Source organism: Natator depressus, chromosome 5, assembly GCF_965152275.1.
Source record: "Natator depressus isolate rNatDep1 chromosome 5, rNatDep2.hap1, whole genome shotgun sequence".
Taxonomy (NCBI): Eukaryota; Metazoa; Chordata; order Testudines; family Cheloniidae; genus Natator; species Natator depressus.
In genome coordinates, this window is record NC_134238.1 from 84,351,282 (window position 1) to 84,374,545 (window position 23,264).

General features: G+C 40.8%; 1 protein-coding gene across 1 annotated transcript in view; it reads left to right on the forward strand.

Annotated features, from left to right (window-relative positions):
• Positions 1–23,264, forward strand: part of MFSD14B (major facilitator superfamily domain containing 14B) — a 53,372-nt gene that overhangs the window by 18,458 nt on the left and 11,650 nt on the right. The window contains exons 3-7 of the mRNA XM_074953124.1: positions 6,540–6,602; positions 11,364–11,491; positions 12,589–12,703; positions 19,709–19,927; positions 21,184–21,297. Coding sequence (XP_074809225.1) covers positions 6,540–6,602; positions 11,364–11,491; positions 12,589–12,703; positions 19,709–19,927; positions 21,184–21,297 — 639 coding nt within the window. The remainder of the gene's footprint in view (positions 1–6,539; positions 6,603–11,363; positions 11,492–12,588; positions 12,704–19,708; positions 19,928–21,183; positions 21,298–23,264) is intronic.

Genomic DNA, 23,264 nt, shown 5'->3' on the forward strand with positions numbered 1-23,264 from the left:
GGCAGCATGGAGCCGTCAGGTATGTGCTATCTGCTGACTGATTCAGCAACAGCATGATGAAGCAATTCCCATAGACTGGCATAGGAAGAAATTCCTATAAAAATGGACTCTGGAAAGTGAGAACTTTGGGGTCTGATTCTGCAAACCAACTTCCAGGAGCATCAGATGAGCATCTGACAAGGCTCTGCTCCCTCCTCATGTCCAGGCCACCTGGCCAGTGGCTTGGCATGAGCAACTCTAAGGCTGGTAACTATGATAACCTTGCAGAACCTGTGCGTGTGTGTATGAATGAATGAATGTGTGAATAAATATGAGATTGAATGGAATGTTATAGCTATAACTGCTTACTGTGATTCTTTCTGTATTCACAATAAATGTGGTATTTTGCCTTTTCCTCTTTAATAAGATCCTGCTGGTTTTTATTTTATTGGTATAACAATGGCCATGAGTTTTCAAAGATAATGACCAATGGCTCTGCAATCACATCTGCCAACTCCTTTAGCACTCTCGGATGCAACGCATCCGGCCCCATGGACTTGTGCTCATCCAGCTTTTCTCAATAGTCCCGAACCACTTCTTTCTCCACAGAGGGCTGGTCACCTCCTCCCCATGCTGTGCTGCCCAGTGCAGCCATCTGGGAGCTGACCTTGTTTGTGAAGACAGAGGCAAAAAAAGCATTGAGTACATTAGCTTTTTCCACATCCTCTGTCACTAGGTTGCCTCCCTCATTCAGTCAGGGGCCCACCCTTTCCTTGACTTTCTTCTTGTTGCTAACATACCTGAAGAAACCCTTCTTGTTACTCTTAACATCTCTTGCTAGCTGCAACTCCAGGTGTGATTTGGCCTTCCTGATTTCACTCCTGCATGCCCGAGCAATATTTTTATACTCTTCTCTGGTCATTTGTCCAATCTTCCACTTCTTGTAAACTTCTCTTTTTTGTCTTTAAGATCAGCAAGGATTTCACTGTTAAGCCAAACTGGTCGCCTGCCATATTTATTATTCTTTCTACACATCGGGATGGTTTGTCCCTGTAATCTCAATAAGGATTCTTTAAAATACAGCCAGCTCTCTTGGACTCCTTTCCCCGTCATGTTGTTCTCCCAGGGGATCCTGCCCATCAGTTTCCTGAGCTTGTCAAAGTCTGCTTTTCTGAAGTCCAGTGTCTGTATTCTGCTGCTCTCCTTTCTTCCCTGCATCAGGATCCTGAACTCGACCATCTCATGGTCACTGTCTCCCAGGTTCCCATCCACTTTTGCTTCCCCTACTAATTCTTCCTGGTTTGTGAGCAGCAGGTCAAGAAGAGCTCTGCCCCTAGTTGGTTCCTCCAGCACTTGCGCCAGGAAATTGTCCCCTATACTTTCCAAAAACTTCGTGGATTGTCTGTGCACTGCTGTATTGCTCTCCCAGCAGATATCAGGGTGATTGAAGTCTCCCATAAGAACCAGAGCCTGCGATCTAGTAACTTCCGTTAGTTGCCAGAAGAAAGCCTCGTCCACCTTATCCCCCTGATCTGGTGGTCTATAGCAGACCCTTACCACGACATCACCCTTGTTGCTCACGCTTCTAAACTTAATCCAGAGACACTCAGGTTTTTTTGCAGTTTCATACTGGAGCTCTGAGCAGAGCTCAGAGCGGAGCTCTGCTCTTACATACAATGCAACTCCCCCACCTTTTCTGCCCTGCCTGTCCTTCCTGAATAGTTTATAATCATCCATGACAGTACTCCAGTCATGTGAGTTATCCCACCAAGTCTCTGTTCTTCCAGTCACATCATAATTCCTTGACTGTGCCAGGACTTTCAGTTCTCCCTGCTTCTTTCCCAGGCTTCTTGCATTTGTGTATAGGCACTTGAGATAACTTGCTGTTTGTCCTTCTTTCTTAGTATGAGGCAGGAGCCCTCCCCTTTCACGCTCTCCTGCTCGTGATTCCTCCCGATATCCCACGTCCCCACTTACCTTAGGGCTTTGGTCTCCTTCCCCCGGTGAACCTAATTTAAAGCCCTCCCCACATTAGACTGAACACTGTCCCCACATTTTCCACAGGAGGTTCGTCCTGGAAGATATCTCGCTGCAGAGGGTGACCTGGGAAGCAAGGGAGGGTCTTCTGCTGCAATGTGGCTTCCACCCTGGCCCATATGCAGCTTGCGTGTGTGCAGCACTGGTCCTCCCGCCCCTCACGCACAGTGGCGCGGACAAGTTAGCCTTACTGGGACAAGGAACACAGTGGCTCTACTGAAAAACCTGCGCAAGCACATTGCCCAAGTTCTGGCTGAGACCTTTGAAGAGATCACTGAAGCCGATTACTGCGATATGAGAGAGCACATCAACGCCCTATTCCGCATCTAGGCATGCATGCAGCCCTAACCCTCCTCGCCCCAAGAGCCTGCATGAAATAACTTCCTTCCCAAAATAAAAGCCGCTTACTGGGAACCTCCTCTGGTGTTTGTCCTTCCCCAAGCGCTGGCCGCCACGACTGGCTGCCTTCCTCCTGGCTTGAGAACAGCTCCTGGCTGCATGCATCTAGGGGTTCCGGGGTGTCATCCTCTGCCGGAGCACCCTTGCTCCCGCTTTGCTGCTGCTCCTCCTCCTGCCTTGTTGAACTGGGCTCTGAAATGTCCATGGTGGTACTCGGCATGGAGGTGGGGTCGCCCCCAAGTATCGCGTCCAGCTCTTTGTAAAAACGGCAGGTCAAGGGGGCAGCACCGGAGCGGCGGTTTGCCTCTCGGGCTTTGCGGTAGGCATTCCGCAGCTCCTTCACTTTAAGCCTGTACTGCAGTGCATCCCGGTCATGGCCCCTTTCCATCATGTCCCTTGATATCTGCTCGAAGGTAACGTAATTCCTGCAGCTGGAGCGCAGTTGGGACTGGACAGCTTCCTCGCCCCAAACACTGATGAGGTCCAGCACCTCGCCATTGCTCCATACTGGGGATCGCTTGGTGCATGGAGGCCTGGTCACCTGGGAAGATTTGCTGAGAGCACTCCATGCCTGGCTGAGCAAATAGGAAGGGGATTTTCAAAATTCCCAGAGAATTTAAAGGGTGGGTGTGACAGTTGGTCACTTGAGGGCAGGGCAGTAGAGTTCAAAGTGATGACCAGAGTGGCTAAAACAAGCATTGTGGGACACTTCTGGAGGCTGATCACAGTGCAATAACAGACCAGGGCATCCAGCGGTGGTGCCACAAATGTTATTCCACTCAGCGAGATGGAGTACAGCAGTGCTGTAGCCGTGGAGACAGAGCGCTCTACGTACCTTGCCAGTGTGGACGGGTAGTGAGGTAGTGTGCCCAGGGCTCCTTTATTGCAATGTAACTCGCAAGTGTACCAAGCCCTCAGTCTTGTTTCTCATTTAAGTGTCCATATAACATCTTGGTCATCTTTCAACAGATTCAAGAGTCAAAGAGGCATGAAAACCAACACTACTTTATTCCCTAGGAGTGTCCCCTCCAGAATGGTGGTGTATATTGTCATGACAATGAAGTTAAGCTTTTTATCTGATACCTTTTGCTACATAGGCTCTTTAGATAGAGGGCTTAGGTTTCCAGTCCTGTTAGGCTCAATGCTGTTCACCAGCACTAAATTCACCTTTAATGGTATTAACAACAAAAAGCTACCTACGTCTGGAAGGGACATCAAGTCCAGCCCCCTGTGCTGAGGTGGGACCAAGTAAACCTAGACCATCCCTAACACCTGTTTGTCTTGTCACTTTTTAAAAACCTCCAATGATGGGGATTCCACAACCTCCTTTGGAACCCTATTCCAGAGTTTAACTCCCTTTGTAGTTAGTTTTTTCCTAATAGCTAACCTAAAATTCCCTTGCTGTAGATAAAGCCCATTACTTCTTGTCCTTCCTTCAGTGCACATGGATAATAATTGATCACAGTCCTCTTTATAACAGCCCTTAACATATTTAAAGACTGTTATCATGGCCCCCCTCAGTTTTCTTTTCTCAAGGCTAAACATGTCCAGTTTTTTAATCCTCTTCTCATGGTTCAGGTTTTCTAAGTCTTTTCTTATGTTTGTTGCTCTCCACTGGACTCTCTCCAGTTTGTCCACATCTTTCCTAAAGTGTGGTGCCCAGAACTGGACTCCAGCTGAGGCCTGATTGAGGCTGAGTAGAGTGGGACAGTTACCTCCCATGTTTTGCAACACTCCTATTAATACATCCCAGAATGTTATCCTTTTTCCCAATTGCGCATTGTTGACTCCTATTGTGATCCACTACAACCCCCAGATCCCTTTTTGCAGTACAACTAACTGGTGATCCCCCATTTTGTAGCTGTGCATTTGATGTTTCTTTCCGAGTTACAGACAAATGCAAGCATTATATCAAATTTCATCTTGTTAAAGTCAGACCAATTCTCCAATTTTTCAAGGTCAGTTTGAATTCTAATTCTGTACTCCAAAGTGCTTGCAACCCCTCCCAATTTGAGGTCATCTGCAGATTTTATAAGAATACTCTCCACTCCATTATTCAAGTCATTTATGAAAATATTGAATATTCCAGACCCAGGACAGACCCCTACAGGATGGCATTAGGTATGCCCTCCCAATGTTGCAGCAAACCATAACTGCTTGTTGAGTGTGGTCTTTCAACTGGTTGTGCACCCACCTTTTAGTAATTTCATCTAGATCGCATTTCCCTAGTTTGTTTTCTAGAATGTCATGTGGGTCTGTCAGAAGCCTTACTAGAATGAAGATAAATCATGTCTACAACCTCCCCACTAGGCCAATAATTCTGTCAGTGAAAGAGATTGGTTTGGCATGATTTGTTCCTGACAGATCTATGCTAGCTACTCTTTATAATCTTATTCTCCTCTAGATACCTATGAATTGATTGTTTAATAATTTCTTCCAGTATCTTTCCAGATATCGGAGTTAGGCTGACTAGTTATAATTCTCTGGGTCCTCTTTTTTCTTTTTTTTCCTAAAGATAGCTACTTTGTACCTCCAGTCCCCTCAGACCTCAACCATCGTCCATGAGTTGTTAGAAAGAATCACATAGATTTAGTAAAATCAGAGTGTTTTTTAAACATCTAATTTACTTTCTACGGTTTTCTACCAAAACCAACTAAATATAAGAAAGAAAAAAGTAGTTGATACCGAAGTCTGGGACTTCCATCGGAGTGGTGATTGCTTCACAGGAAAAAAAAAACTTGAGATACTCTGTTTAAAGATAATTGATTTCTACTTTTGCTGGGCTTCTTCCTTTATTTTTATGACGAGAGACATGCAAGAAGTTAGGATCTTTTTAAAAGCTGCTCTGCTGTCCCTCTTCTCCACCTGGAGTCCTAATTTTCTGTTTGTGATTTAAAAGATTAATTAAAAGCAGAAGCTGATGAAAAGTTGATTTAAATAGCCCCTGGTAATAAAAGAGGATGACACATGAAAAACATAATCCTATCAGCAGAATTATCTCTAGAAAGAAAGCTATTAATGTGGCATAAACTGTGGCATAATGCTGTTTTTTGGTATGTGTTCAATATACATATAAATAACTTTTATGGATGTTGCCAACCCTGGTATAGAAATATACGGATGCATTTTATTTGAGATTTTGTGAAGAGCTTTGAAAATTATGCCGGTTTAAACAAGTGACATCCAGTTCTCTTCCTAACACTAATCCATAAAACTTTTGTATGCACTTGTCCCCTTCTAATAGACAAAGCTAAGTTATAGAAATTGATAAAATGCCTCATGGGTAATATTCTAGCAAGTTTGTTTACATCTAATTAGAGTTTACTGGACTAGTTCAAGAGCATGCATATGATTGATCAATGTGCTTTAATCAGGGCCTGTAACAAAAATCCACTTGGTATGTAAAGAATGATTGATTTATGCATAATTGTATTAGTAACCTTAGATGTCCCCCACCTTCCCCCCCCGAGCAACAGCTTCTATCTGCATAACTGTTAGAGACCCAACAGGCTCTTTACTCATCGCTGTATAGTTGGCTGTACAAATTGTAGATCTTTTTTTTTCCACTAAGTTACTAACTTTTCAACATCCTTTCAAATAGTTTGTCATCCTGCTAATAATAATTATAATCAAATTAGACTGAAAATGGTGTTTACCTAATATAGCAGTGCTTGAACCAGTTATTCGGGTATAATTGTACTACAGTATCTTGGTGTAACTATACTGGTATACTAGTATGAACCCCTACTGGACACAATGATTCCAGGATAAGAGTGGCTTTTTTCCTCTGGTGTAGTTTAAATCTCTTCCCATGAGCTAAATAGAAGAAAAACACTTTTATCCTGGAATAAGTGTCTGCTCAAGGATTATATTAGTATAAATATATTAGCTTAAATTCATCTTATCTTAAATCAGTATAATTTACTCCTGTACACAAACCCTAAGAGTTCTGCTGTGAGTCTGATAGGTGAACTTTTAACAAGGCTTGGTGAAGTTGTGTTTGTATTTGTACCCTCCTTATCAGTGAGAAGAAAAATGATGACAAAAATGTAATCAATCCTCTTTTCCCTTCTTTTGTTTCTTAATTCACACAACCTAAATTTTAACATGTTCTTTCTCTTTAGGTCTTACATGAAACATTTCCTCAGCATACATTTCTAATGAATGGTCTTATTCAGGGTGTTAAGGTAAGACTCTTAGACAGTTGAACATAATCTTTTTGTGCTCATGAGTTACAAAGATGTCCATGTTTCAGTCACCTTTTTCACTTCATTTTTAATCGTAACGTCTAGAATGCTTGGAATTGAAATAGTGTTATACCAATAAATTAAAAACCAGCAGGATCTTATTAAAGGGAAAAAGGCAAAATACCACATTTATTGTGAATACAGAAAGAATCACAGTAAGCAGTTAGTTATAGTTATAACATTCCATTCAATCTCATATTTATTCACACATTCATTCATACACACACTCACACACACACACACAGGTTCTGCAAGGTTCTTAGCATAGCTACCAGCCTTAGAGTTGCTCATGCCAAGCCACTGGCCAGGTGGCCTGGACATGAGGAGGGAGCAGGGCCTTGTCAGATGCTCATCTGATGCTCCTGGAAGTTGGTTTGCAGAATCAGACCCCAAAGTTCTCACTTTTTAAGAGTCTATTTTTATAGGAATTTCTTCCTATGCCAGTCTATGGGAATTGCTTCATCATGCTGTTGCTGAATCAATCAGCAGATAGCACATTCCTGACGGCTCCAAGAAGTTATCTTGTTCTTTGGTTCTCCCATTCTTGAGGCTGTTGGGTGGATTCCAGTCTGCCCTCCGGGGGTCCTCTGGTTATTTCCACTTGACGCCTTCTTCAGCCGATGGACACTGGATTCTTAGGCTGGCACCTCCCTGATCATTCAGTTGTTATCCACACCAAGCATCCGTCCACATACATCCTCTATCTCTATTTTAATCACAATTGTTAATACAACAAAAGGGCGGGGAGTCTCTGGGTGCTGTTTCTGTTGTTAGAGTATTGCTTTGAGTCTCTGTGAATTGCTTTGAGAACAGACTCTGTCTTAGAATGTACTAACACAATTAGCAGCTTGCAAGTTTCACACACAGAGGGAGAGAAACAGTACCAAAACCCAAGAGACCTCTTAGTAATACCCTGGAATTTAAACTATGGGGAATCAAACTCATTTGTGATTTTAATACAGAACTTCTTTAATATGATCCAACAATAGATGTCTAAACCAGTTTTTTTCCTCATCCATAAGTATTTTTTACAAGCTTATGCATCAGTTCGAAGGCGTTGGCGTTTGTTTTCGATTAACATTTGAAGCATTTTCTGGAAACTTAAATACCTTTATTTTGCAAACAGAGGTCATATGTTGAACAACTGTGACAAGATCCATTTTCTTAATATTTACAATCTTCGTATCTATGCTCTTATTTTTCAAATCCTGAATTAGTAAACAGTGCTAGTACGTGACTGATATTCCCATTTCTCCCCCCTAATTCTCCCTCTTTCTCAGGTATACCAGCATCTCATTTTTTTTTTTAAAGAAATGTACATAAGAATGGCCATACTGGGTCAGACCAATGGTCCATCTAGCCCAATATCCTGTTTTCTGACAAAAAGAAAGGGAGTATTTGTGGCACCTTAGAGACTAAGGTGGCTCACGAAAGCTTATGCTCAAATAAATTGGTTAGTCTCTAAGGTGCCACAAGTACTCCCTTTCTTTTTGCGAATACAGACTAACACGGCTGTTACTCTGAAACCTGTTTTCTGAGAGTGGCCAATGCCAGATGATTCCGAGGGAATGAACAGAACAGGGCAATTGAGTGATCTGTCCCTTCTTGTACACTCCGAGCTTCTGGTAGTCAGAGGCTTAGGGATACCCAAAGCATGGGGTTGAGTCCCTGGCCATCTTGGGTAATAGCCAGGGCCCTACCAAATTCATGGTCCATTTTGATCAATTTCACAGTCCTAGGATTTTTAAAATTTTAAATTTTCTTGATTTCAGATATTTAAATCTGAAATATCAGTGTTGTAACTGTAGGAGTCCTGAACCAAAAAGGGGCTCTGTGTGGGGTGTTGCAAGGTTATTGTAAGGGGGTGGTGGTATTGTCACCCTTACTTCTGCGCTTTCGTCCCGTCCCCCGCCCACCCATGAAATCTGTGTAGTATAGTTTAAAAGTACACAAGACCAGATTTCACAGGGAAGACCAGATTTCACGGTCCATGACGTGTTTTTCACGCCCATGAATTTGGTAGGGCCCTACTAATAGCCATTGATGGACCTGTCGTTCATGGATGAATCTAATTCTTGATGTAGAAGGCGGCAATAGGACTTTCTGTCTCTAGATTTGAGCATGCAATTTTTTGCTTGTTCTTTTCGAAGGCTGAAATTTTTAGTTTTCTATTTGTAAACACTGACTTCTCACATCCCATGTTTTTGAATTGATGGAATTCGGTCTTGGGATGCATCAGGAGAGGTATTTCCAGTAGAGATAAGGAGGTTTTAGTACCGTTATACAAGGCACTGGTGAGACCTCACCTGGAATACTGTGTGCAGTTCTGGTCTCCCATGTTTAAGAAGGATGAATTCAAACTGGAACAGGTACAGAGAGGGCTACTAGGGAGATCTGAGGAATGGAAAACTTGTTTTATGAAAGGAGACTCAAGGAGCTTGGCTTGTTTAGCCTAACTAAAAGAAGGTTGAGGGGAGATATGATTGCTCTCTATAAATATATCGGAGGGATAAATACCAGAGAGGGAGAGGAATTATTTAAGCTCAATACCAATGTGGACACAAGAACAAATGCATATAAACTGGTCATTGGGAAGTTTAGACTTGAAATTAGACGAAGGTTTCTAACCATCAGAGGAATGAAGTTTTGGAATAGCCTTCCAAGGGAAGCAGTGGGGGCAAAAGACCTATCTGGCTTCAAGATTAGACTTGATAAGTTTATGGAGGAGATGGTATGATGGGATAACATGATTTTGGCAATTAATTGATCTTTAAATATTCATGGTAAATAGGCCTAATGGCCCGTGATGGGATGTTAGTTGGGGTGGGATCTGAGTTACCCAGGAAAGAATTTTCTGTAGTATCTGACTGGTGAATCTTGCCCATATGCTCAGGGTTTAGCTGATCGCCATATTTGGGGTCGGGAAGGAATTTTCCTCCAGAGCAGATTGGAAGAGGCCCTGGAGGTTTTTCGCCCTCCTCTGTACAATGGGTCACTTGCTGGAGGATTCTGTGCTCCTTGAAGTCTTTAATTTGAGGACTTCAATAGCTCAGACAAAGGTGAGAGGTTTTTCGCAGGAGTGGGTGGGTAAGATTCTGTGGCCTGCATTGTGCAGGAGGTCGGACTAGATGATTGTAATGGTCCCTTCTGACCTTAATATCTGTGAATTGTAGACTTATTAAAGCATTATCCGAGTGCATTAGGCTTTCTGCCATTAAGATATAATTAATTGAATCACGCTTGGACCTGAAAGCACTGACATTCTACCCTTTGTTTAAAAAAGACCCGGAAAAACAATACAAACATAATTCTGTAAATAACACACACTACTACAGAAAACATCAAGGAGCAAAATACAAATTGGCCATGATTCAAAAAGTAAACCCACCACCTCTGTCCTGTGACATCTCAAAGAAACCAAAAGAAGAAATTCGTCCTGTGTGGTTTTTATAGTGAAATGAAACTCTTTTGAATAAGAACTAAATGAAAACTGACAGGTTTCAGAGTGGTAGCCGTGTTAGTCTGTATCAGCAAAAACAATGAGGAGTCCTTGTGGCACCTTAGAGACTAACAAATTTATTTGGGCATAAGTTTTCATGGGCTAAAACCCACTTCATCAGATGCATGGAGTGGAACATATACAGTAGGGAGGTATAAATTAATTTGCAAACTGGACACAATCAAATTAGGCTTGAATAAAGCCTATGAAAACTAATTTCCCCCTGCTGATACTCTCACCTTCTTGTCAACTGTTTGAAATGGGCCACCTTATTTACATTGGCCTCATTAGCACTACAAAAGTGATTTCCACCCCTTCTTGTCAACTGTTGAGAATAGCCCACTTCCACCTTAATTGAATTGGCTTGTTAGCACTGACCCCCCACTTGGTAAGGCAACTCCCATCTTTTCATATGCTGTGTATTTTTATACTTTCCTACTCTGTTCTACTCCATAAATCTGATGAAGTGGGTTTTAGCCCACGAAAACTTATGCCCAGATAAATTAGTTAATCTCTAAGGTGTCCTCGTTTTTAAACGAAAACTGTTGTTCTTAGTTCCTGTGCTTTCTCTCTACTCCAGAATCTTTCCCCCAAATTAAATAACATTAGAAGAAGAAAATGAACCATTTTAAGTACTGTAGTTTTTTTTGTATAGCACATCAAGAGTTTATTGATGCAAAGCTGCTAGTCCTGTGACTGTACATTTGAAGCCTTTGTCAAGAATTTGATGATTTATCCAATTGTGGATAAAATGAAGGAATCCTAGCTAGAATATCAGTTAATCTGAAATAGCTGAGGGGTTTAAGCACATAGCAAATAATAAACGTTGGTACAAAACCAGGGGAAGGGTTGTTCCATTGCCTAACCAGTTCCATGCAATAGAAAAGGAAACCTAGGCCAACCTTGTTATAGTGGCACAAAGAATTGAATAATTGAATTGGGTAGAAAGTTAGTGGAAGAATATAGTTTTATAAGTGTCTTGTAGCTTTATTTTTATGTAGGTTTTTAGTTGAAGGTTTTTATCCCTGTCTTATAAATTAAATAAAACCTAAAACACTTGATCATTAGCTCTGAAGTTTCCTTATCCTACAACAACTATGAATCAAATCACACATTAAATCAGTTCAATTTAAATTGTAGTTTAAAAAAAAACTTTTTATGCCTCAAAATGCATTTACAAATCACCTTTTCTTCTCTTACAGGGTTTTTTATCCTTTATGAGTGCTCCATTAATAGGTGCTCTATCTGATGTGTGGGGAAGAAAGTCTTTTCTTCTTGTTACAGTTTTCTTCACTTGTGTCCCAATTCCATTAATGAGGATAAGTCCATGGTAAGTGGTACAGCAGGGGGCCGGCAATTGAGTTTGCCACAGCAGATTGGTGTTTGAAAAGTAAGGATAATTAGGCAAGAAGAAAATGATTTACTTCTCAAGATGTGATTAAATCATCCTGACACTTCTTTGTTCATGTTCTAAACATTGATTTTGTGTGTAGGGGTGTTAAAGAAGCAATGTTTCCTGTAAACTGATTTAGTGACTCTGTTCACACAAACAAAAGTCTAGCAGTAATTGCTAAAAATGCTTAGAATGCATTAAATGACTGCACTACACAATTTTCAACACTAAGCTCTACTACATTTTTTCTTTCTGAAATCTTTACAGGGATGCACTAATAACCAATATACTAAATATACTTTACAAGCCAAATGAATGTCTCATGGTAGCAATTCTAAATGGGTGAATAACAGTGTGAAGTATAAAATCTTTGGCGTTTGATTGTAGAGCTCTGAAATTTTAACTGTATTGCCTTGTTTTCCCTTTCCCTTTACTTATTTCCCTTTACCTTTATTTGCTGTATTTTGGGGAGGCAAAGCTATTAAGGGAACTTTCTACACCTGCTGACTTAGAGCCTGTAATCATGCTCTTGATTTTGATTTTTTAATACATGGGGATTAACTACCAGTAACGCACTGAAAGGTGACTCCAGAGTAACATTTTTTTGCAGAAAAACTTTTCCACTTTAGAGCAACTGTGGATTAAGTTTTCACAGTTCTACTTGACAACTGAAATTCATCATAGCCTATATTGCTTTTTTCCTTGACAGTTTTATAATTTTATGGGAATCATTATCCTTCATTAGTGGTCAGTGAGAAATTGGGAATTTCTTTTCATAATTCTCTAGAAAAAGAAAATGCTGCTGTTTTCATTAGATCAATGTACTTTGATGTTTGACAGCTTCATTGATACAGATTTTACTATATATATTGTTAATCTACAGGCTGGTTAACATTATGTATACCTGTATTTTAAATTATATATAAAGTTGTTCTAGACTAAATATTAACAAATATTTTCATGGCATAAACAGTGTGTTTTTGTAGTAGAAGATAAATTGGGGGTATTTTCTAATTCTCCTTTTGACTTTTTAGGTGGTACTTTGCTATGATTTCAGTATCTGGAATCTTTTCAGTTACCTTCTCTGTAATATTTGCCTATGTAGCTGACATAACACAAGAACATGAGAGAAGTACTGCCTATGGACTGGTAAGATGTATATAAAAAATGTAAATTCTTGTACACTAAAGCATTATCAGTAGAGCTGTTTAGGGCACAGTTTTCTAACCTGTGGCCCTTGAGGCTCTAAATTCTGGCCCTTGAGGGAGATTGTATCAAGAAGAAAACTTGTTTAATTATATGTTAAAATGTGTTTCTTGATCCATATCGTCTGACGTTAAAATTGAAATATTTGAATCAGCCTTTTTACTACAGGTAGAAGAGTGGTACAGTGGTTAGACTAGCGTAGACTTGGAAGATCTCTGTTCAAGTCCTTGCGACTTCCTTAGTGGCTTTGGGCAAGTCAATTAGCCTCTTTGCCCCTTTTGTAGAAAGAGGATAATACTTGTCTCACAGGGGTGTTGTGAGGATGAATCTATTAAAGGTTGTGAGGCGCTCAGATACTACAGTAAAGGGGTTATGTATGTATATGACTTGTAGGTAAATAGTCGATAGGAAGCACTGCTTCTCCTAGGAGCATCTCTAAACAATTTTTGTCCCTTCTCTGATGCTCAGCAACACATCTGCTAGCTGCCTGCTACACTGTGGGGGCGGGATGGGTTGGTAGCTCTGATTTCCATTGCTTGTTTTATCTGCCAGCGGAGATACCTCATAGAAGAGCAGGATCAGAGCTTTCTTGGCTTTGCCTGAACCTAGGGATTGCCTAGCAAAGGGTGGCTCCTCACATGGTCATGTTGGAACTGGCAACCCAGGAGAGGGGCAAAAGAAGATGAGAACCAACACAGCTTTGTAGTAATCTGTCCTAGACCAGGTTAGAGCAGCTCTCTCTACTCTTAACCTTAAACTGCACTAACTTGCAACAAATGGCTTTGGACCCAGCTCTGTGAAATACTGAGGACGTGATTGGTCCCCTGTGACTTTAAGTGTATTTAGACATACAGACCACCTAGGTACAGCTCATGAAACCAGAACACCTGAATGGAAAGAGTTTTAAGTCTTACACAAAGCTAACGCTTGAAAGGTTAACATTGACTCTGAATTTCTTGGCAATTGTTTTTACTAAGTACAACATTCTTAGAAGGATTTTTACCCTTTAAGTACTGACGTGACTGCTCAAACTTAACTTTGCCTTAATGAAGCTTTTTCTGGGAACTGTACAAAAAGAATTTAATGCATGCACTTGCTGTGTAAAAATTATCTAAGCCACATGTCTGCAGTGAACTTTGCAAGTTAACATAACCATGGGGTATCTGTATTAATTCTGTAAAATAAGTTGATTTTTTTTGTTTCTGTAAACTTAATTCTTACTGTTTGCATCGTGTAGTGACATAATTGTCTTTTCTATTTTTAACCTGGACTAACCATGTTTATCCTCTTCCCTGGTGTAAAGGGAGCTTTAGCATCCAAGTGTAGGTTTCCTCTTATGCATTTAGGCAAGTGCCTATGCCAAGCATCTTCAGCCTGATCCAGCTTTCAGTGGGCCCGTTCCTAGTGGCTTGGGCAGGAACATGACCAATTTCCTCCCCTCATTTCTTTGTGGTGCTGCCAGTGTCTTTCATTGAGATTCCCAATAAGTATTTTGCTCAGGATAACATCATGTGCCACTTGAGCCAATGGGTGAGTTTTGCCTTTTTGGGAAGGAAGGAAGGAAAGGTGCTTTGATTCAGTCCCCCTTGTGAAATGAGACCTGTTTATTTTGGAGTTGGACAAGAGTATAGATCAAGAGCTTAATGACATGACACTGCTACAGCTGCAGTCAACGGATGGACTCAAGTCAAATCTCCTCTCTTTTTTTAAAAAAGAGAGAGCGAATGCTGACCAGGTGATCTTTCTGAGGGTCCTCTGATTCTGGAACTTGCTCCTGCCTTGGTCTTAAATAGCCTGAGTTTGATTACTTTCTTTAAATGCTGTAAAAGCTACTTGTTTGAGGTTTTGTTGGAGGATAGGTGGCTCCTCTAGAGTTTTACCATTTTTGTCTGCTGGTTGTGGTAAATTTTCGCTTATGTTTGATTGCTGTCTGGCAAAGCCACAGATTTATCAGAAATGTTCTAGTCATTTTAGCTATTAGCATAACCTTAATGATTAAATGAAGAAAATTCCCCTGTCGTCCTCCACATTTGTTCAGGAAAAACTGCATGTATTTAAAAAAAAAAAAAAGTTTTGGAATGGAGGTGGTGCAGGGTAAGTTCAGAGTCTTTTTTGACTAATTGAGCTGACATGGAATTCAAGAGTATAAGTAGATACAGAAATGCCACTTCCATAGACAGCATAATTGTTTTCCCTATCAATTAGCTGCTTCGAGCTATTGAGTCTGTTTTTGGAGGCAGCACTGCCCTTTCTCCCAGACAATGCTAGTATGAAGCCTACAAGAAGTAGAAGATTGACCAAATGACTAGGGAAGAGTATAAAAGCAGGAGTGAAATCAGGAAGGCCAAATCACACTTGGAGTTGCAGCTAGCAAGAGATGTTAAGAGTAACAAAAAGGGTTTCTTCAGGTATGTTAGCAACAAGAAGAAAGTCAAGGAAAGGGTGGGCCCCTTACTGAATGAGGGAGGCAACCTAGTGACAGAGGATGTGGAAAAAGCTAATGTACTCAATGCTTTTTTTGCCTCTCTTCACAAACAAGGTCAGCTCCCAGATGGCTGCACTGGGCAGCACAGCATGGGGAGGAGGTGACCAGCCCTCTGTGAAGAAAGAAGTGGTTCGGGACTATTTAGAAAAGCTGGATGAGCACAAGTCCATGGGGCCGGATGCGCTGCATCCGAGAGTGCTAAAGGAGTTGGCAGATGTGATTGCAGAGCCATTGGTCATTATCTTTGAAAACTCATGGCGATCGGGGGAAGTCCCGGACAACTGGAAAAAGGCTACTGTAGTGCTCATCTTTAAAAAAGGGAAGGAGGAGGATCCTGGGAACTACAGGCCGGTCAGCCTCACCTCAGTCCCTGGAAAAATCATGGAGCGGGTCCTCAAGGAATCAATCCTGAAGCACTTAGAGGAGAGGAAAATGATCAGGAACAGTCAGCATGGATTCACCAAGGGCAAGTCATGCCTGACTAATCTAGTTGGCTTCTATGACGAGAACTGGCTCTGTGGATGAGGGGAAATCAGTGGACGTGTTGTACCTTGACTTCAGCAAAGCTTTTGACACGGTCTCCCGCAGTATTCTTGCCAGCAAGTTAAAGAAGTATGGGCTGGATGAATGGACTATAAGGTGGATAGAAAGTTGGCTAGATTGTCGGGCTCAACGGGTAGTGATCAATGGCTCCATGTCTAGTTGGCAGCCGGTATCAAGTGGAGTGCCCCGAGGGTCGGTCCTGGGACCGGTTTTGTTCAATATCTTCATAAATGATCTGGAGGATGGTGTGGATTGCACCCTCAGCAAGTTTGCAGATGACACTAAACTGGGAGGAGGGGGTAGGGATAGGATACAGAGGGCCCTAGACAAATTAGAGGATTGGGCCAAAAGAAATCTGATGAGGTTCAACAAGGACAAGTGCAGAGTCCTGCGCTTAGGACGGAAGAATCCCATGCACCGCTACAGACTAGGGACCGAATGGCTCGGCAGCAGTTCTGCAGAAAAGGACCTAGGGGTTACAGTGGACGAGAAGCTGGATATGAGTCAACAGTGTGCCCTTGTTGGCAAGAAGGCCAATGGCATTTTGGGATGTATAAGTAAGGGCATTGCCAGCAGATCGAGGGACGTGATCGTTCCCCTCTATTACACATTTGTGAGGCCTCACCTGGAATACTGTGTCCAGTTTGGGGCCCCACGCTACAAGAAGGATGTGGAAAAATTGGAAAGCATCCAGTGGAGGGCAACAAAATGATTTATGAGGAGAGGCTGAGGGAACTGGGATTGTTTAGTCTGCGGAAGAGAAGAATGAGGGGGGATTTGATAGCTGCTTTCAACTGCCTGAAAGGGGCTTCCAAAGAGGATGGATCTAGACTGTTCTCAATAGTAGCTGATGACAGAACAAGGAGTAAAGATCTCAAGTTGCAGTGGGGGAGGTTTAGGTTGGATATTAGGAAAAACTTTTTCACTAGGAGGGTGGTGAAACACTGGAATGCGCTACCTATGGAGGTGGTGGAATCTCCTTTCTTAGATATTTTTAACGTCAGGCTTGACAAAGCCCTGGCTTTGATTTATTTGGGGATTGGTCCTGCTTTGAGCAGGGGGTTGGACTAGATGACCTCCTGAGGTCTCTTCCAACCCTGATATTCTATGATGATCAGTTAAAAAAAAAATCCACATTGATGTGATGCAGCACCTTGTAACATGTCTGTCTGTGACCAAATGGAATGGTTTGACTGGGAGACTGACATTTTATCCCCCAAAATAATGGATGTTTCCTTAATCTTTTCAAACGAATCATTTCCCTATTCTCTTTCTTTTGATAGGGAACCTCTTCTGAGGGCACATCATCAAACAATCCCTCTCTTGTCTGACTAACAATGTATAACTCTTTTAAAATTGAAAGTGAACATCAGCTGCTGCATAATGACAGGTTTCAGAGTAACAGCCGTGTTAGTCTGTATTCGCAAAAAGAAAAGGAGTACTTGTGGCACCTTAGAGACTAACCAATTTATTTGAGCATGAGCTTTCGTGAGCTACAGCTCATGCTCAGATAAATTGGTTAGTCTCTAAGGTGCCACAAGTACTCCTTTTCTATCAGCTGCTGCTTAACTCTTTGACAACAGTAACTCATCGGAGCAGAGATGTACAGGTGCTAAGCACCTATTTCCTGTTGCTTCATTAATGCATTGGCATTAGGAAACTCTCTTGAATAATAATAGTATACTTCTGCTTCTGAAAAATAGTAACTTCCTTAAAAATGTCACAAGTACTTTGGCACACAGTTTGAAGAAAGTAGGAGTCATAGCAAAGTAAGTTCTGATGTTCATTAGTTTGGACATTGAGTCAGTGACTGACTTGAGCAGAAAATTCAACTGTATAGATAAATTGTTAGTTTCGTGAATTGAATGCAAACAGTTGGAGCTTGATATATTTGGCAAGTAGACACCTATTTTCAATTATTTACGTCTCTGAATTATATGTGCTCTTAAAGATGGGTTTAGGTCTTGTAGCTGTTGGCCACAAGTGTGGTCATCATCTTTCTCAAATAACAAGGAGCCTCCTAGTACTTCATTTGTGATAGCCTTCTCTAGTCAACTAGAATTTGAACTATTTTAGTACTTGGAAGCAGATACTTTGTACCAGTTGAATCTGAGTAGAGAAAATTTGTCTGATTTCCTTCAAAGCTACACCAATGTACGTAGATACTTGCATAGCTGAAGATCAGAGGTGTGGAGTAATGGGCCTTCAAACGTAATCATTTCTCCCTTTATCCCTACACTAAAAGGGTCTGTTTCAGGGTTAATATTAGTTCAGGACTCTAGTTCATGGCATGTTGTACCATATTCTCTTACTTTTCAGCTGTTAAAAGATCAGCTAGAAAGACCAGATGGGAAGTCCCCAGGAATAAAAATGGTCAAGTGTCCATCTGGCAGTGATGGGAAGAGGAGACTTAGCTGTAAAGTCAGCACAGGTGTAGTGAAAGACAGAAAATAATAGATTAGAAAGTTGATGGTTCTTTCCTGGCTCATTTTATTAATCATAGTTGAAAAGGACTACTACTGTTAAATTGTGCAAATGTATGTGACATAGCTAAAAGTCAGGGATCATTTCCCTTTCTTAGGCCTTCAAAAAAATAAAATAAAATAAAACCTTCTTAGAATTCCTCAATACAAATTTCTAGAAAGGAATAGAATCTAAGATGTGATCAGTTGTTCCAGTAAGGATCATGCCTTTTCCTAATCAATCTTATTACTGTACATAAGTGTGGTAAGTTCTGTTTTTTATGGTTCTGTGGCCTCAGAATATGTAAAATTAAGTTTCTAGCCTTATGGTTATAACTATAACAATTCTAAATATAACGACTATGCGTTGTCTTCCTGAGTGCCCAGCTCTCAAAACTTCCAGCTCTTCATCTTCCCTCTCCACCAGCTATTACAGTTATGTTAAATTCAGTTATACAGTGCCTCATTTTCAGTATGCTCTAGAATTTGTATTAACCCAACACAAGGTATTAGTTGTATTCATTTTCATATTTTATTGAAGGAAAACGTCAATTTTTGAGCTTTCTTGTACCTGCCAAAGAACTACCAGTTTGCCACTGAAATAAAGGGGTTTTGCTGTGAGTTCAGCTTGCCGCAGAGTAAGCAGCATGGTGTTAAATACCATAACTTGTAACTTTTAATCAGAAGAAATCCCTTAATTGGCATAAGAAAAATACAACTTTTATTGTAATCATAGTGTAAGCCTAAAATCATGAACTTGGTTAATTGAGGATTTGAATCAGATATATACGCTACTGCGTGTTTAAGTTAGGATGTGCCTGCACGAGAGAAATTGGTACCCATATTTTAGCACTTCATGGTTCAGATGCACCAGCGCTATCAGCCATGAACAGATTTTCATAAAACGATGAAAGTACCTGAGCCCTGTTTGTAGTAGTGCTCACAGTGATGCACTTGTAGTCCTGCTGCACAAAGACAAGTGTATACAAGTAGTATACTTGAGTGTAGACAAGGCGTTGTTGCATAACATATTCTGGTATCACAATTATCCCAAAATGTGGGTGCTTGATTTCAAAAAGTTTAAAGCAGTTGAAGTTGTGCATATTGACTAGGGCTGGCTGAATTTTTTTCCATTGGGAAATTGGGTTTTCAGTTAAATTTGAACTTTTGTGGAAACTGTCTGCCTTCCTTGAAACTTTTTTTGTTTTTGTTTGTCCATTGGAAAACTGAATTTTTGGATGAAAATCAAAGTTTTTTCAACTGAAAACTTACCAGGTTTTGGTTGTAGAAAATGGAGATTTTCTTTTTTTTTTTCTATCCATTTTCTGGGCCAGCTGTAATCTTTTTTTTAAATGGAGTACCTGTATTTTCAAAACCATTTAAAATAGCTATATTAATCTTAATTGTATGCTGTAGTAGTGAAACCAATTTAACTTATAAAATTGTTTTTATGCTTAGGTTTCTGCCACCTTTGCAGCAAGTTTGGTAACTAGTCCTGCCATTGGAGCATACCTGTCCGCGAGCAAAGGAGATAACCTTGTAGTACTAGTGGCCACAGTGGTAGCTGTCCTGGATATCTGTTTCATTCTATTAGCTGTACCAGAATCTCTGCCTGAAAAAATGAGACCTGCTTCATGGGGAGCCCCTATATCCTGGGAACAAGCAGATCCCTTTGCAGTAAGATATACATTTTTATAAATACTTTAAATTATTCCTGATGTTTAAAAATACTTAATAATTACTTTAATTTTATTGGTAAATTAGTCATTTAACTAATACACATTTAATCTTACAATTGCAAAAGAGTTCTAACTATAATGAAAATAACCATGTTGGATATTTATGCATTTGGAAGCTGTTACATATACTTGTAGTATGGTAGAGGTCTGGAGGTAGAAAATCTTAGGGAAACACTCCACCCCCTCGACTCATTTAACACATTGTTATGGAAAGGAAAGTGTTTGAATTCTTATGTTGCTGTGTACTCACTTTAAAAAATTGAGGTAAGCTTTTTACACAAATTGTATGCTTTTTGCTTTCATAAGGATGCTGACTTCTGTAGGTGAATGCATTCCCAGATGTTTTAAAAAGTGAATTGTTCTTAATGAAATCATCCTGGTGGGAGTTGCTCTAAAGAAACTGCATTATAAATGTTGGGAGATGAGTGATATGCTTGGAAAAACTGCAGCAAGGGGACTTGATTTTCACAATTTATTAATAGTTTTTCAAAATATGATACAGTATTATCAGAAATGAGCAAGTATAAGAAATATACAAGAAATAAAAATACTTTTGTGATATGGCAAGCTGAACCTACAGAATAGTAAAAGTAGGATTTGTGCAGCTCACCAGCAGTAGTTCCTTTAATAGGGTTCGAGTAATTAATACAGCGAGTCATTGTGTGTGTGTGTGTGTGTGTGTGTATGTTTAACTGGCTTTAAGGTTTGACAGTCTGACTTGGCATCGAAATTTAATGGACAACATGGATGGATAAGACTATTTATATTAGGCTATATGAAAAGCTAATAATGGAAATATCTTAATATTTTAATTTAAGGAAAATCTTTTTAATTTACATTAACTATTTCCTTGCCAATCCCTTCCCCAGCCATTGCAATATTATACTAGTGCAGGAGGACAAAGTGACTCTAACTAGCCTGCTCCTGTTGTCCATGGTGAATAAAGTGTAAAGTAAGCAAACAATGAGAATCAAGTTAAAATTCTTTCGTGAGATGTTAGACAAGTAAGGAAACTTGCTTTTAAATAACTTTTACTGTAATAGTGACCCTTTCACTGTTCCATAGAATTAATCTCAAGTGAATGAAGTAATGGAAAATTTAATGGAACTACTGTTTTTATCCCTTTTTACAAGGAGCTTTCAGAGTAGTTCAGTTTGGCTCATGTTTTGTTTTCTTCTCTTCTCTTTGTAATAGTCCTTGAAGAAAGTTGGGAAAGATTCTACAGTCCTCCTGATCTGTATCACAGTATTTCTGTCCTACTTGCCGGAGGCTGGCCAGTATTCTAGCTTTTTTCTCTATTTGCGACAGGTGAGTAGCTGTTGGTCACTGAAGAATGCATGTAATGTTTTCAGAGTCTGTCAAGCTACACTTCAATCAGGATTGCCAGAGTCCTATTTCTAAATTTATATTCCATTTGGGGAACTATGCCTTTCAAGTACCATATGTACATGAAGTATGAAACCATTGTACTTCGTATACAACAATTACAAGGTTTCCTTGAGGGAACGTATTATTGTAAAACTATTGCTAAAACTTTTTGTAGGTTTTAATGATCTAAAGACTTTTTTTCCCCCTTCTCAAGTGCATGACTTAATTCTGAAGTGGTTCTGGAAAGGTCTTATTGAAGTCTAGTTTTAATTAAATATTGAACCAGTGCTTACAATCCAGTATATTTAATAGCATTATATGTATTGCTTCTAGAATAGCACTGGTTTTAATGAAAACAAGCTAAATTTGTGCTAGAATTGCTCCTCCTTCATTGCTTTTCCCCTCCCCTCTGAGTAATAAAAGATCCTCTTCTTAAAGTGCATTTATGTTCCTAATGTTTTGCATAGCTGCTAGAGGATGGCTGAATATTCTAGCCTGCCTTTCAGTATAAGTTTACTTTTCAGTAGAGAAACAGCAAGAACAGAGATTTTCTTTTAAAGCTGAAAGCACTGAAAATATGAGATCATCATCGTTGGACTAGGTGAGGCAGGGAAATGGTGATTAATAACCTTTTTGTAGCACAATGACTTTTTATAGTGCATTACAGATAAGAGTTCACAACTCAATTATATGCTTAAGAATCATCAGTCTGTTTCTTTCGAGTGTGCTTTCTTCCATAAATCTGAAATCTTAAACATGCAACATCAATTCCATGGGTTTTCCTAATCATGTCCATTTATATGAATGCGAAGCACCATTTCTGTAAAGTGAATGTACTTGTGTGCATTTATAAGCAGTTTGTTAAATGTTCTTGCATTTGATAGACAACAGGGTAGAGAAATTACTGATACTTCTATGCTGAGTGGAGGACTAAATAGCATTGAAGTGGTGGTCAGTGATGGAAAGTGAGGTAAAATGAAATTTTAAGTCAGAGAGGTGTGAGAGAGTGTGTGTAATACATAGGAAGAAAGGTGGAGGAAGTGGTATTAAATGGAGATGACAAAGGGAGTAATTAAGTGAGAATGGTGGGCAGATGATGGGTAAGGCTGCGATTTAGTCAAGGAGGTCATGGAATCCATGACTTCCAAAGACCTCTGTGACTTCAGCCAACGCCGGCTGGGAGCTGCAGGGTCCCCTGGCGCCTGCGGAGGCAGGGAGTTGCAGGGTACCCCAGCAGCTCCCGGCCACTGCGGGTGGCAGGGGAGAGTGCCGTAGCTCCCCCGCCGCTCCCGGTCACCACGGGTGGCAAGGGGGACCCTCACCGTTCCTCATTGCTGCTTGTGGTGGGGGGACCCTGCAGCAGAGGGAATTCCTGCTGCTCCCTGCCCCTACTGGCAGAAAGGGGGACCTGGCAGCAGCGGGGAATCCCTGCTGCCGTGAGTGCCAGCGGCTTGGGGGAATCCCCGCTACTCATGGCTGCCCCAGGTGGCAGGGGGGATTCCCACTGCTCCCGTGCACTGCTGGTGGCAGGGGGACTCTGCAGCTCCCAGCCGCAGCGGGGGGACCGTGGAGCTCCCCCAGGTTCCCAGCCTACCCATTTTGTCTTGGTTATTTTTAGTAAAAGTCAGGGACAGCTCACAGCTTCTGTGAATTTTTCATTATTTCCCATGACCTGTCCCTGACTTTTAGTAAAAATATCCGTGACAAAAACTTAGCCTTCATGATGGGGCAAGGTGTGGAGGCAACACAAAATGCCCTAGAGGACAGAACTGTACAGAGGCGGAGGAAGCAGCAAGAGGATCCATTCAGGGTAACAGAGGAGCAGTTGGCAAATTAGGAAGAGAATCAAGTCACAGAAATCATGGAAAAGATCGTCTCAAGACGTGCTTCACTCATTATCTTAAATG